General features: G+C 43.6%; 1 protein-coding gene across 2 annotated transcripts in view; it reads left to right on the top strand.

Moving 5' to 3' along the window:
- Positions 1–15,676, top strand: part of ABTB3 (ankyrin repeat and BTB domain containing 3) — a 319,893-nt gene that overhangs the window by 173,478 nt on the left and 130,739 nt on the right. For both annotated transcript variants that reach the window (XM_061125434.1, XM_061125435.1), the window contains exon 2: positions 15,495–15,644. In XM_061125434.1, the coding sequence (XP_060981417.1) occupies positions 15,495–15,644 (150 nt within the window). The remainder of the gene's footprint in view (positions 1–15,494; positions 15,645–15,676) is intronic.

Genomic DNA, 15,676 nt, shown 5'->3' with positions numbered 1-15,676 from the left:
GCAGCTTTGCCCAGGTCAGATAACTCTATCCTGCCTCTGGTTTGTCATCTGTAAATGGGGATGATAATGGTCACTGCCGCATATGGTTACTGTGAGGATTAAGTATGATAAGACCCAAAAGGATTTAGAATGGCACATACTAAGTACTAAACACAAGTAACTATAAGCAGCTTCCCTGGTAGCTCAGTAGTGAGGAATCCACCTGATAATGCAGGAGACACGTGTTCGATCCCTGGTCCGGAAAGATCCCACCTGCCTCAGACCAACTAAGCCCATGTACCACAACTACTAAGTCTGTGTTCTAGAGCCCAACAGCCACAGCTACAAAGCCTGCACACCCTAGAGCCCATGCTCCACAACAAAAGAAGCCACAGCAATGGAAGCCCACGCACTGCAACTAGAGAGCAGCCCCCACTCACTGCAACTAGAGGAAAGTCCAGAGCAGCAACGATTACCCAGCTCAGCCAAAAAAGCACGGAACTGTGAGAAAGATGATGGTGATGGTGCTCTGAGTGTTCACAACGATGCTGCTGTTACTCCTACTACTAAGATCACTGCTGTGACTGGTAACATCATTATTACTACTACAACTGCCATTTGAGCTGGTAATAATGCTACCCCCAGGGAAAACACCACCCTCTATAACAATTATGGGTTTATAAAGCTTTGGAATCTGTAAAATGTGAATTTGCTGGTCAAGGGTTTTCATCCTGTAGTTCTGCCTCCTGCCACCTCCTTATCCCTCGGCTCTGCCTGCTGCCCCACCATTCCCCAGGAGTCCCCTCTCTCCCCTACTTTCCCCCTCCAGCTAGATCAGCTCCTCCTCCTTCTTTTTTTTTTTTTTTTATTAACTTCCTCTCTTTTTAAAATTTAAAGTTCCTAAAGACTCAGCTAAGATGTCATCTGTTTGTTGAAGTCTTCCTCGGCTTGAGAGAGAGAGAGATAAAGAAGCAAAATAGGAGATCAGGTGTGGGGGTTTTATTGGCCGGAATGGCAGCGGCAAAGATTCCCAATTAGATGCTGAGAACTGGTCTAGGAGAGAAGCCAAATTGGGAACCAGAAGCAACCAAACCTGCCTTCAAGTGGCTTAGAGGAATTCTGCTGAGCACCTTGTAATTCCAAGAAACACAGTTACTGCACTGCGTGCCAGGTACTGTTCAGGTATGGGTGCTCACAGAACAACCCTATGAGGTAAATGCTCTTCTGATCACTCCCTGTTTACAAATGAAGAAACTGAGGCACAGAGAGGTTCATCCATTTGGCTAGCGAGTTCGTGGGAAACAGAGTTGAGTCTACACCTGGGCTGTCTGACTCTGGAGGCCACGTGCCTAACCACAACTCTGTCTTTTCCTATCACAATTGTGCTTTCTATTTCCCCTCCCCTATCTTCCCTTCGTTCAGTTCCGTCACTCCCTACCCCTTGGCTGTGAGCTTACGGTAGAAGGGACCAAGTCATTCTCTATTCATTAATTCAGCAAATATTTCATACGTGCCACCTGAAGATACAAAACATGTGAGCATATTTGAGAAGTACTTAGAACAGCGCCTGGTTCAGCAGCAGCAGCAGCATCACCATCACTCTCGGCATCACCATCATTACCATCATCATCTTCTTCATCATCTATACCCCCTGCACAAAACCTGGCACTAAGAAGATTTTCAGCAAATATTTTATTGAAAGCTGGATGGCGAGGCGTTTCTCACAATCACTTACATTCCCAGAAAGGGACAGCTTTTCAGTGTCAGGAAAACTGATGCTCTTATTCTGAGTCCCCAGAGGAGCCATTTGCCGCCCATCTCCCTTTCTTGAGGTGGTGGATTCATCCTTCCTTCTCCTGGAAGTGGCTCAGTTCCACATCATCTCCCTGATTCCAGTGGGCAGAAGTGATTCCTCCTTCTCACACCAGAACACAGAGCCTGGCCCCGCTGTGTGAGCCCCTTTCCCTTCCCTCTGCATTAGGAGGACCTTGAATCATAAGCACATCCCCAGTGCAGAAGACAGTCTCCAAACAGAAGCTGAAAAATGAAAGGAAGGTGGGGGGCATGGAGCCGGAAACAGCAGCCCTCAAGGTCACTTCTTCAGTGGTCTCCAAGGAATGAACACCAAGAGCATTTCTGAAAATAAAATGTCAGAGACAATGATCTAAAAGTAGAGAGAGAAGTGTCCGGAAGAACTGAGGAAGAAAGTTATGAAAAATGGCATTCTTTGGTATCTCTATTTCTGCATTAACCACTGGAATTTACCCGGAGGAGAAAAAGGCAAAGGCTGAGAAGGTGTCCAGACTGAGAATAGATAGTACTGAGTTTTAAAGTGAAATTAGATGTCTGGACTTCTGGAAAGACGGGTGATGTTCATTTCAGAATGGCTCCATCAGGTCCCCAGCACCCTGAGGACTTCTGTAACTCCTGATAGGAAGCATAGGTCTCCTATGTCTGCTGTAACAAATTACCACAGACTGGGTGGCCTGAAATAACATAAATGTATTCTCTTACAGTTTTGGAGGTTAGAGTCCAAAATGAGTTTCCCTGAGCCAAAACTAAGATGTCAGCAGTACTATGTTCCCTTCCGGAGGCTCTAGGGGGAAACCCCTTTCATTCCCTTTTCCAGCTTCTAGGGCTGCCCACGCTTCTCAGCTCATGGTCGCTTTCCTTCTATAGCCAGTCCAGTCTTTCTTCCGCTGAATCACTCTGACATGGGCTCTTATGCTTCTCTCTTCCCTATTTGGAGGACCCTTGTGATTACACTGGGCCCACCCAGATAATCCAAGACAGTCTCCTAATCTTAAAATCACCTGATTAGCAGCCTTAATGCTTTCTGCCACCTTAATTCCTTCCACCCTTGCCAGGTAACTTATTCACAGGTTCAAGGGATTAGAAAGTGCACATCTTTGAGGACCACGATGTAGCCTACCACATAGTATTACAGATATAGGATTATATGATGATTCTTTCAAAATTGGTAATTCATTTGGACTATTACTCAATCATAAAAAAAAAGGATGAAATAATGCCATTTGCAGCAATATGGGTGGACCTGGAGAATACTATGCTAAGTGAAGTAAATCAGACAGAGAAAGACAGCTATCATATGATATCAGTTATATGTGGAATCTAAAAAATGATACAAATGAACTTACTTAAGAAATAAGAAATAGATTTACAGACATAGAAGCAAATATATGATTACCAAAGAGGAACGGGGGAAGGGATAAATTAGAAGTTTAGGATTAACAGATATACAGTACCATATATAAAACAGATAAATAACAAGGAACTATTGTATGACACAGGGAAACAGGGAACTATATTCAATATCTCATAATAACCTATAATAGAAAAGAATCTGAGAAAGAATATATATGTGTGTGTGTGTATACATAATTGAATCACTTTGCTCTATACCTGAAATTAACCCAACATTGTAAATCAGCTATACTGCAATTTAAAATTTTTTAATTGATAATTTATTTCTGGAACTGGAAGTTGTTTTTCATGATTCAGAAATTGGAATAAACCAAGTTAGTGTGACCTCAGGAGAGTTACTTAACCTCTCTGGTTAAACCTTTGTTTTCTCATCTCTAAAGGGTTGAGCAGTAAACTCTCCTAATGAGCAACTATGGCTTCACCTTCTCATGCCCAGGGCCCGGCACATAGTAGGCACTCAGAAAACATGTGTCCTGACTGGGGGCACTGGATTTAGTGGTGTCAAAGGCTTCACCACTTTAGAATGGTTTCATGACTCATGGTTCTAAGTAATAAAACAAAACACAAGTTTTCAAAATGGATATTCACATCTGTCAAGAGAACTCCTCCCGAGCATTTGTGTCATTTTTCTCTCTGACACATATCCTTGTATGAGAAGGCACTCAATTACACACACACACACATGCACACACACAATAAATGGAAGGATGGACAACTGAATGTGTGTATGTACATGCATGTATATATACACACACGAGGGGGAGAGAAAGAGAGAGAGAGAATGTGTGTGTGTGTGTGTGTGTGTGTGTGTGTGTGTGTGTGTGTGTGTGCATGCACACCTCAGTCTTGTCACCTGTAAACTATAACATAATAATACCAACTGTGGAGAACTGCTGTAAGGATTACAATAGTTAATACACGCAAAGCGCTTAGAATAGTGGCTGGCTCATAGCAAGTGCCATATAAAATCTGAACTATTGTTTCTCATCAGCATCAGGAGTCTCTTGCCACAGCCCTGAAAGGATGTGGAAGTTCCATACGTCAGCCTGCTGTGGAAAGAGGAGGGGTCCCAGCCCCTCAAGGAGACCTGGGGCAGCTGCTGAAGGAAGTGGCATTTACCTTGTGCCCTTCTTGAAGAAAGGGGGACTCGCTCCCTGTGAAAGCCGAGCGAGGGGCGTTCTGGGTGGGAGGACCTGTGGAATCAGAGGTGCCGGGGGCGGGGGGGCGGCATCATATCAGGGAAAGTGAGTCCCTCTGTCACTTGGGGAGTGGTATGAAATTTGATTGGACAGCTAGGTTAGGTAAAGATTGCAAAAGTGAAGAAGTTCCCATCTTATTCTCTGGGCAATGGGAGCCTCTGAATGTTGCTGGAGTGGAGAAGGGTAGCTATGGGCTTAGGACTGCTCTAGGCAGTACAAAACATTTAAAATCACCAACTGAGCAGACAGTTCTAAAAGACGTGGTGAATATAGTGGAGGTGGGGGTGGGGAGGGAAGAAAATGTCCCAAAAGTCTTCTTATAGGGAGGGAGCCATACGTTTTTTTAAAGTTGAGAAACATTGAGTTGTATCTGGGCTACATCATATATTAATATTTCTTGATGGAACTCCCAGAACAGGTGCTAGGAGGAAGAGTCTCCCCGGAAGCACCCTTAACCAGATGCATAGCTGGATAGGGCCCTTTTTCGCCAGCAAGGACTGTGAGCTTTCTTCCCCAGGGGCCCATGGCCTTGTCGAAAGTGCAGTACCTTTTAACAGCAACAACAAATGAGAATTTAGAGTCCTCTTGAGGTTGATTTTGCTCTGTAATCAGCTGCTGAGTTTCTGGCCTAATGAGATTCTAATGTTTTTAAAAGCCAATTTAGTAATCTTTGTATTTTCAATGGATTGTGAAAGCCCTATTAGTTATTTATATCACCGTACACATGCGTGGCTGCAAATGGCAGATTTATGCTTTTATGTGCCATTAACATCTACACTATGTTAACAGCACCATTTAGCCAGCTCTCCAAATGTTGGCCTAATCTCTTCCGTGCCTGTACACACACACACACACACACACACACACACACACACACACACACACACACACACACACACACACACACACACACACACACACACACACCTCTGTCATTCTGTGTGGTCAGCCATAGGGTATTTCAACTTATTAAATATCCTAGTGAATAGTTCCTCACTATATCATATCAAATAAGTGATAAGTCTGTAGTCACCAGGCTATTTAATTAAAGATAATCAGTCTTTGAAGAGTTAGAATACAATTAAATATACTTAACACTAAAGCTCGGTTGAACATGATTTAATCTTTCTTGGGTGATTCAGGATCTCACAGGCCTTGGAGGCCTTTGTTATGAATATAAATGATCTTCATGCTCTTACTCTGCAGAAGTTCCACTGGAAAGAGATTTCCAGTTGGAATTCTGCCAAATGCACAGACTTCTACTATAGAAGGTACCCTTGCAATTACCTGGAAATGGTTCCTAGACATCCTGGGGAAGAGAAACCTGTGAATATTTGTCCTTGGCATAAAAATGTTCTGACAGCTGCTGTGAAATCCGTTTTCCAGCCCCTGTTCTTTCTCTAATAGGGAGAAATTCTCAGTGGGGTGCTAATGTATCATTAACACCTTTCTTTAAAACATACTAATCTTTCTTTTCCATCAAGAGCTCTACCCAAGCCTCATTCATTAATTCAACTTGTGTTTTTTAAGGAAATCTCAGTGAGAAAGAGTAGAACAGAAGAGTTGCTAACAGAGAAAGGCACAGCTAAATTTGTTTCAGGGCACATGCTGTATATTCAAAATAAATCCAGGAGGTCTCTTAAATGGATATATACTGCCTTATCATTCCTGCTGTCTATCAGTTCCTTCCTTCTTTTTCTAACATGATCACCTGCACTAACTAAACCATATTCAGGTACTTAATGATTCAGAATTTAAATTAATCTGGGAATGAAGCAGCTTGAAATAACTTCAACATACCTGTAATAAGAAAAGACAAAAACTGATAGGACTTAAAGGAGAAATAGATAAATCCACTTTGATTGTTGGAGACTAACATTCCTCTATCAGATATGACAGATCCAACAGGTAGAAAATCAGTAAGGACAGAGTTGAACTTAGCACCTTCAATCAATTGGACATAATGGACATCTATAGACTACTTCATTCAACGTCAACAGAATCCTTCTCAAGCTCACATGGAACATTCACCAAGATAGACCACATTCTGAGGCATGAAACACACCTTAACAACTTCAAAAGAATAGAAATTATACAGTCTGTTCTCAGACCTCAACAGGATTAAACTAGATGTTAATAAGAGAAAGATAGCTGGAAAATTCCGAACACTTGGAGGTTAAGCAACACACTTCTGAATATCACTTGGGCCAAAGGAAAAAAAATCTCAAGAGAAGTACCTGACTCTTTGCCACCTCATGGACTACAACCGACCAGGCTCCTCTGCCCATGGAACTTTCCAGGCAAGAGCACTAGAGTGGGTTGCCATTTCCTCCTCCAGGGGATCTTCCTGACCCAGGGATCGAACCCAAGTCTTCCACTCTGCAGGTGGTTGGGGGCTCTTTACCACTGAGCCACCAGGGAAGCCCAAAGTGGTTGTAGAGAACTGGTAAAATTTCTTCCTTAAATGTTGGGTAGAATTCACTGCCTGGGCCTGATGCTTTCTGTTTTTAAAGGTTATCAGTTGTTGATTCAATTTCTTTAATAGATATAGGCCTATTCAGATTGTCTATTGCTTTTTTTTGGCTGTGCTGCATGGCTTGTGGGATCTTAGTTCCCTGACCAGAGATTGAACCCGAGCCCTTGGCAGTGAGAAAATGTTAACTACTAGACCACCAGCGAATTCCCCAGATTGTTGATTTCTTCTTGTTGTGAGTCTTGGGAGATTAAGTCTCTCAAGGAATTGGTACATTTCACCTAAGTTATCAAATTCATGAGCACCAAGTTTTTCACAGTATTTCTTTATATATTTTTTTTAATGTCCATGGGATTTATAGTGATGTTTCCTTCTTCATTTCAGTCATTTCTCTTTTTGTTCTTAGTTAGCCTGGCTAGTGGCTCATCAATTTTTTCGATCTTTTCAAAGAACCAGCTTTGGTTTGAGTCAGGTACGACTGAGCGACTGACCACAACAAAACAACCCCTTTCAGAAAACGAAAGCAAAAGGAATCCTTCCTAACTCATTCTGTGCATTCAATGAGCCTAGCATTACTCTAAATACCAAAACCAGACAACAATACTACAAGAAAACTACAGATGCATATCTTTTGTGAACATAGATGCAACAATCTTGAACAAAATATTTGCACATCAGATCCAATAATGTATAAAAAGAGCATATGACAGTCCTTTCAGCACATCAGTTTTCTTGCCTCTGTGCTTCAGCTTTTGCTGCTCCCTTTGTTTTACCCTTTCCTACACCTTTCTCTTCCCCACAGCCCATGCCATTCACATAGGAAACCTCACTGCATCTTTTGGTACTGTCCTAGTGATACTAGGACAATTCATCTGTGAATCCTTTCCTGTCAACGCCACTCAGGTAGAATATCCCATTTCTACTTGTGCCATTAGTGGAGCATGTTCGAGCTTCTCTTACAGCCCCTGTACATAAGTACACTCATAAGCATGGGTACTTATCCCACTAGATTATGAATTTCTTAAGGAGAGGATCTGTGTATTTTAATTTTGTTTCTTACTGGAGTATAATTGCTCTACAATGTTGTGTTAATTTCTGCTGTACAATGACGTGAATCAGCTATATGTGTACATAACATCCCCTCTCTCTTGTACTTGCCTCCTGCCCACCCCCATCCCACCCATCTAGGTCTTCACAGAGCATTGAGCGGAGCTCTCTGTGTTATATAGCAGATTCCCACTAGTTGTTACATATTTTATGCACAGTAAAATTCCAACCTCTCAGTTTACCCTAGCCTCCCCTTCCCCACACTGTGTCCACATGTCCCTCTCTACGTCTGTGTCTCTGTTCCTGCCCTGCAAATAGGTTCATCTGTACCGTGTTTCTAGATTCCACATATATGCTTTAATATACGACATTTGTTTTTCTCTTTCTCACTTATTTCACTTTGTATGACAAACCCTAGGTCCATCCACATTTCTGCAGATGACTCAGTTTCATTCCTTTTAATGGCTTGAGTTATATTCCAGTATATATATGCACCACATCTTTTTTATCCATTCATCTGTTTTTGGTTATTGAGGTTGTTTCTATGTCTGACTATTGTAAATACTGCTACAGTGAACACTGAGGTACATGTGTCCTTTTGAATTAGGTTTTCAATGGCTTAGTGGGTAAAGAATCTGCCTGCAACACAGGAGACAATGGAGATGTGAGTTTGAGCCCTGGGTCGGGAAGATCCTCTGGAGAAGGAAATGGCAACCCACTCCAGTATTCATGCCTGGAAAATCCCATGGAGAGAGGAACCTTGTGGGCTACAGTCCATGAGGTTGCAAAGAGTGGGACACGACTGAGCGACTAACACTTTCAGGGTGTATGTCCAGTAGTGGGATTGCTGGGTCATATGGTAGTTCTACAGATATCTTCATGTTTTAAGGCCGGCATGCTTATTCTCCCTGGGCACTTCAGCTGCCAAGGACCAGCATGTTATTGAACTCATTTCTGAAAATTCTCCATCTTTGTGTTTTTTACCTCTTATTTCTTCTGATGGTTTAGCTTCAGACTTCCTAAGAGCTTTTCCCATTGACTATAATTCATGATGGGGGAATAATGAACTGTGGTCTGGATGTATCCTAACTGGAATATGGCATGCCTCTCACAGATGTATGTGCTCACCAAGCCAGCCCTGAATTTGTTTCCCACTGCCAAATTTCTTAAAATAAAAAGGAGTTTCCAAGCTGATTGTGCAAACATTTTTAAAAATCTGATAACTTCCTACCTTATTTCTTAATAAATTAAACAGTAGAAGAAAGCCCTCTAGCAGCGTGTTATTGAATTCCTAAATCTTTCCCTTCAAAGAACTTCACTTGGATTATTAACAAACATTTATCGACCCCCTTCTCTGTGACAGGTTGTCCATGTAGATTATCCCATTATGGCCTCCCAAGCACACTAGGAGGTAGATGGCATCAAACAAGTTTCAGAGGGAGAAGCAGAGGCTCAGAGGAGCCCAGTCGCAAGCCCCAGGCCTCACAGCTGGGAGACGGTGAGGCAGGAATCTGAACCCAGCCAGGTCTGTCCAGAGCCAGTTTGAGGGCTGGAGTGCTGCACCCCAGCTGCTTCCTTCCCGCTTCTTAAAGCTGGGACTGGTGCCAGGGCCCTCCACTTTAAATTCTGGGGACAACCTAGCAGAAAACGAGGCTTAGCTTGGCAGGCAGGACACAGGACAGTCTGTCTCCTTCTCACAGCCAGAGACAGACAAGGCAGAACCCAAACCTGGGCCCAGGATGGGTTGCGGAGCCCCCTTGTCTCCCATCACCATCATCACATCAAGGGGAGAATGAATGAGTGCTGACGGTTGTCTTATTTGGTTTTCTCTTGGTGGGTAAATAGCATCCTGATCCATTGATAGAATGGAGACACAGAGAAGAGCTGAGTGGAGGGAAAGGATGGCAGGGTGTTGTATTTGCCAAGGAACCATCCTATAGGAAGGTAGGCATTCAGGGAGGCAGAACTGCCCGGATCACCCCCAGCGGAGACAGAATGCCAAATGTGGTGGGTCCAGGGTCCCACCCAGAGGAGTGGTTCTCATATTTTCTATCCTAAATGACCTAACCAAAAAGCTGTCTGTCTCCAGTCACACAGGATTGTGGAAGGATGATCTGCAAGACTATTTGAATCCAGACATTAGATAAACAAGGCAGCACATTGTGGAAGAGGCCATCCAGTAGACACTTGCTATCGGTTGGAGGCCTTAAATATTTCTTTTCTTTAATCAACACAATAAACTGATGATGTGGATAGTTTAAGCCCTCTTTGCAGACACGGAAGCCGACTGAAAGTCTGGGAAACGCTTTGTCTAGGTTGCCCAGCGGACCGGGGCAGGACGGAAGCCTGTCTCTGGCCTCTGGCCTCCCCTGGTTAGTCAGTCCCAGGTTGGTTATGGCTGGAAACGTGGACATTCAAAGGCACTGGTTCATCATCTTTTAGCACTTGCCAATCCCTTTGAAAATGTGAATGGATTTCTCCTTACTGAAAAGAGACAAATGTATAACCTACCCCACCGTGATAGATTTCAGTAAGACGGTGACGCCTTCAGCATAGTAGACACTCCCCAATGGTCACCTGCTCTCCAAGGTGACCATATTCCTTTAGGTCCAAAGTCATGTTTGAACCTTAGGTCTCCCCTGTTTTGAAACTTGGGTCAGTCACCACGCTGTGGCTGTCCTTGGCTCCAACAACAGAAATTAATGAGTACTCCAAAACACTCAAGCCTGTATCTGACACTAAAATATGCAGCTGGGACCTTCTTAATGACCTAGTTGATTTTTATACACAAAAAAATGACTCTAGTTTATGTGTGTACCCCGTATAGAGTCATCAAAACAAAAGAAAAAAAAGGAAAACCCTGGTATATAATCTTTGCATAATAGATCAGTTATAGATTTCTCAAATCCTAGTACTCTAGCTTTCAAAGCTTCTTTGAATAATTATATTTTCACATTTAAACTTCATAACCCTCTAAAAGAAGGATGAATAATTCTGAGGGAAATTATTTATTCTCACGGTGAAGCATAAAGCAGTTCAAAGCTGCGTTTATACACTTTGACCGATTTTCATCTCAGTTAACATATGTCAAGCATGTACTATTGCTCAGCACGTGCAAAGTAGTTTAGTACACACAGTCTCATTTCATCCGCCACCCTCAGCAGTGCCATGAGGGAGGTGAGGCTATTCTTATCACTCCCATTTCACAGAAGAGGAAACTGAGGTCCAGAGAGGTTCTCTGACCTGCCCAAGGTTAAACATGGCTAGGAAGTGGTAGAGCCAAGACTGGTGCTCTGGGTTCCAGATTCCAAGTCTGGAGTCACATTTGAGGCACATTTGCTTGTGCCTCAACCCATGTGTGAAGCAATGTTTCAGATGCCAGCCTGGGATAAGAACTTGCTGTGTATAATGCAATTACCAAGAAAGCAAACCTGTGAGTACATGTCAGGCCTTTTGTATTGTTCATTAGAGAACGTCATCCTCCCTGACAGTTCCGGCTCACTCCCCGGTCCACTTTACTGTGAAGCCCCCTGACTGCTACCCCCTCCCCCAGCAGAGGGCCTCATCCCCCGAACCTTGGGTCACTTGTCCCCCTGGATCGTGGTCACCTGCTATCATGTGCACTTTTAAGAGTGGTAAATCTCTGAATTAGAGTCAGGAACTTCAGAGGCATCAGATGAAGGGTTGGCCCAGCATTCATTGCCATGGCAACGGCTACTTGACTTGACCTCTGACCAAATGTCTGGGCAGGTGAGCAAAGAGGAGGAAGCAAGGATGACTCAGGGCGTCCCTGCCTGGGGTGATCGGGGGATGACTCAGGTATTAAGGGAAAAGGACAGGCAGGAGGCTGGCCTTACATGATGAGCATTTCTGTGAAGAAATTTCGCCTTTCCTGAAAAGCTGAGGGTCCGTGAAGTGCGGGGATCACCTCTCAGCCTTCTCTACAGCCGATATGGAGCCCAGCCCAGTGCCAAGTAGTATCCAGTAAATCATCAATCTGTATTGTCCAGTTAATGCCAAGGTGTGAACCAGCCTGGCTCACAGAGTTTTTCAAACTGCCAGTCATGACCCACTAGTGGGCCATGAAATCACCTTTGGTGCGACACTCAGCATTTTTTATTGGTAAGATAGAAACGAAGTGAAGAGGGAAAAAATGGAGCATGCCTCGTACATAGTAAGGATCAATATTATTTTCCATGACTTTTTTTCATGGAAAACATGAAAAGCGTGTGTAGTAGTGGTGGTGGTGGTGGTGTAGTCGCTGAGTTGTATCTGACCCTTTTGTGACCCCGTGGACTGTAGCCCACCAAGCTCCTCTGTTCATGGGATTTTCAAGCAAGAATACTGGAGTGGGTTGCCATATCCTTCTCCAGGGATTGAACCCACATCTCCTGCTTGGCAGGCAGATTCTTTACCACGGAGCTACCTGTGAAGGCTGTGTGTACTGGGTTGTGATGTAAAGTATATTCTTATTGAGTCCAGGGTTTTTGAAAAACAATAGTTAGACCATACACAAAAATAAACTCAAAATGGATTAAAGATCTAAATGTAAGACCAGAAACTATAAAACTCCTAGAGGAGAACATAGGCAAAACACTCTCCGACATAAATCAAAGCAAGATCCTCTATGACCCACCTCCCAGAATATTGGAAATAAAAGCAAAACTAAACAAATGGGACCTAATGAAACTTAAAAGCTTTTGCACTAGAAAGGAAACTATAAGTAAGGTGAAAAGACAGCCCTCAGATTGGGAGAAAATAATAGCAAATGAAGAAACAGACAAAGGATTAATCTCAAAAATATACAAGCAATTCCTGCAGCTCAATTCCAGAAAAATAAATGACCCAATCAAAAAATGGGCCAAAGAACTAAACAGACATTTCTCCAAAGAAGACATACAGATGGCTAACAAACACATGAAAAGATGCTCAACATCACTCATTATTAGAGAAATGCAAATCAAAACCACAATGAGGTACCATTACACACCAGTCAGGATGGCTGCTATCCAAAAGTCTACAAGCAATAAATGCTGGAGAGGGTGTGGAGAAAAGGGAACCCTCTTACACTGTTGGTGGGAATGCAAACTAGTACAGCCGCTATGGAAAACAGTGTGGAGATTCCTTAAAAAACTGGAAATAGAACTGCCATATGACCCAGCAATCCCACTTCTGGGCATACACACTGAGGAAACCAGATCTGAAAGAGACACGTGCACCCCAATGTTCATCGCAGCACTGTTTATAATAGCCAGGACATGGAAGCAACCTAGATGCCCATCAGCAGATGAATGGATAAGGAAGCTGTGGTACATATACACCATGGAATATTACTCAGCCATTAAAAAGAATTCATTTGAACCAGTCCTAATGAGATGGATGAAGCTGGAGCCCCTTATACAGAGTGAAGTAAGCCAGAAAGATAAAGAACATTACAGCATACTGACACATGTATATGGAATTTAGAAAGGTGATAACGATAACCCTATATGCAGAACAGAAAAAGAGACACAGAAATACAGAACAGACTTTTGAACTTTGTGGGAGAATGTGAGGCTGGGATATTTCAAAAGAACAGCATGTATACTATCTATGGTGAAACAGATCACCAGCCCAGGTGGGATGCACGAGACAAGTGCTCCGGCCTGGTACACTGGGAAGACCCAGAGGAATCGGGTGGAGAGGGAGGTGGGAGGGGGGATCGGGATTGGGAATACATGTAAATCCATGGCTGATTCATATCAATGTATGACAAAACCCACTGGAAAAAAAAAATAATAATAAAAAATAAATAAATAAAATTAAAAAAAAAAGAAAAACAATAGTTAGAAAACAATCTCAGAAATTCATTTGACCAGTTTCCTGATTATATGAACATTAAACGCTAATAGTCATTTGCACTGTTTATCCATTTATTTATTACTCAAAAAAATCTGTTCTGGTTGCCTTCTCCACTGTGTCAGCCTATTAGGTATGAAGGTAAAATATTCAAGACCAGTGACTAGGGCAGTGTGGCTGGAGCCACTGATTATGCAGCAGGGGGCAGGAGAGGTGTGTCTTCAAAGGAGGAGCCTTTGTCTGCTGGGCTTCTGTGGTTCAAACAGGGCGAGCAGTGGACTTGAATTTTGACCTTTGCCTTCTGTCTGTCCCCTCGCCCTGACAGTTGGCTTAAATAATTCAGCACCTGTGTGCTGATACTGCTTCACTGGACTCCAGCTGTTTTGTCATTGGCAGTCTTGTTTCGCCAGTGAGTTTATTCTTGAATACATCTTCGGCTTCTTTTGCATCTCCAAAATGCCTAGCAGATTTAGGACTACTGTAGGTACTCAGTAAATGCTTCCTACTTATTGACAACTGCTTTTGTTCAGGTCCCTGCTAATCTTCTCATCTTCTCCTACCGTAGAGCATGTATTGCATGGCTTTGTGGTTACGTGTGTACTAGTCCATCTCCTTCACTTAGACTGTGAGCCCATTGAGAACGGGAGTAGGTGTATCCTGTCCATCAGCATATCCTCAGTCCCTAACGCAGCACAGCACATGCCTGCCTCACTCATTGTCTCCTCCGTGATTGACATACAGTAGGTGTATCTGCTAGTCATCCCCATAATAATACTGAGTAACGAACAACCCTGGGTATCTCAATGGCATATTAAATTAACACTTGCTTTTGTGGGGCAGCTCCAAGCTACAGATTGTACTGGATCGGCTCTATGGGTCTCTCACCTTCCTTACACCAGCAGGCTAAGCAGGGTGTGTTTTTCTCATGACAGTGCAAAAATGCAAAAGAGCAAGTTCAACTGCACAGGTGCTTTTCAGACGTTTGGTTCCATCATATCTCTTAACATACCTTTGGCCAAAGTTCGTGAAACCCAAAGTCAAGGAGCGAGAGAGCACACTCTGCCTACGGAGGTTGTGGCGATGACAGGAACAGTGACTAGTTCTGAATAGTCAATCGAAGTGAGTTCTCAGGTTCTCACTAAATGTTCATGGAGTGGAAAGGACGGGATGAAAATAATTGGATTCCAGGGATCTCCCAGGGGTATTCACCATACAAGTTACAAAAGCCCATGGGGGCTTTTTAGCTCCTGAAATACAGCTCTATGGAGAAAGTCAGAGCTTTGTCTGACAGATAACAGCCCAACCACCCAGAGTGGAATTTGCTGGGGAAGTAAAGCAAGCCGTCAGAGGACTGCCAGGAGAGATGTCCTGCAGGGCGCTTGGGGTGGCAGCTGCCTCAGGAAGGCTGGTGGGACCATGACCACTGAGTTCTCAAGAGGTGTCTCTGCGCAGGTGGGGTCCCTGTCAGCTCTGAGGAAATTATTTTCTTCTGTGTCCTTTGGGCATGTGCGCATACAGATGAATGAATGTTAAATCATCAGGAGACCTTTGGAAAGACCTAGACATCATTTCCTAGAGGATGCAGAGCCTTGGTTCCCATATTTCCTTTGCGGTACCAACTCTGGTGTGGTTTGAGGCTGTGTGTGGGGTTTGAGGGGTTTTGCACCCCTCCTTTGGGTAGCAGAAAAATAACAATCTATTTTCCTTTCACCCTCTGTTCCCACCACCTGCAGGAGTGCTCTGCCTGCCAGACAGCCTGAACCTTCACCGGGACCCGCAGCGGACCAGCAAGCCGGGAGAGCTGCCCATGTTTAGCCAGTCCGAGCTGAGGACCATCGAGCAATCCTTGCTGGCCACCCGTGTCGGCAGCATCGCAGAACTGAGTAAGTGGATGCTGGTTCCCTCCCTACTCTGT

This window comes from Dama dama, chromosome 22 (assembly GCF_033118175.1).
Source record: "Dama dama isolate Ldn47 chromosome 22, ASM3311817v1, whole genome shotgun sequence".
NCBI classification, from domain to species: Eukaryota; Metazoa; Chordata; class Mammalia; order Artiodactyla; family Cervidae; genus Dama; species Dama dama.
The sequence above is the reverse complement of the archived record's forward strand: the minus strand, read 5'-3'. Positions and strand labels throughout refer to the sequence as shown.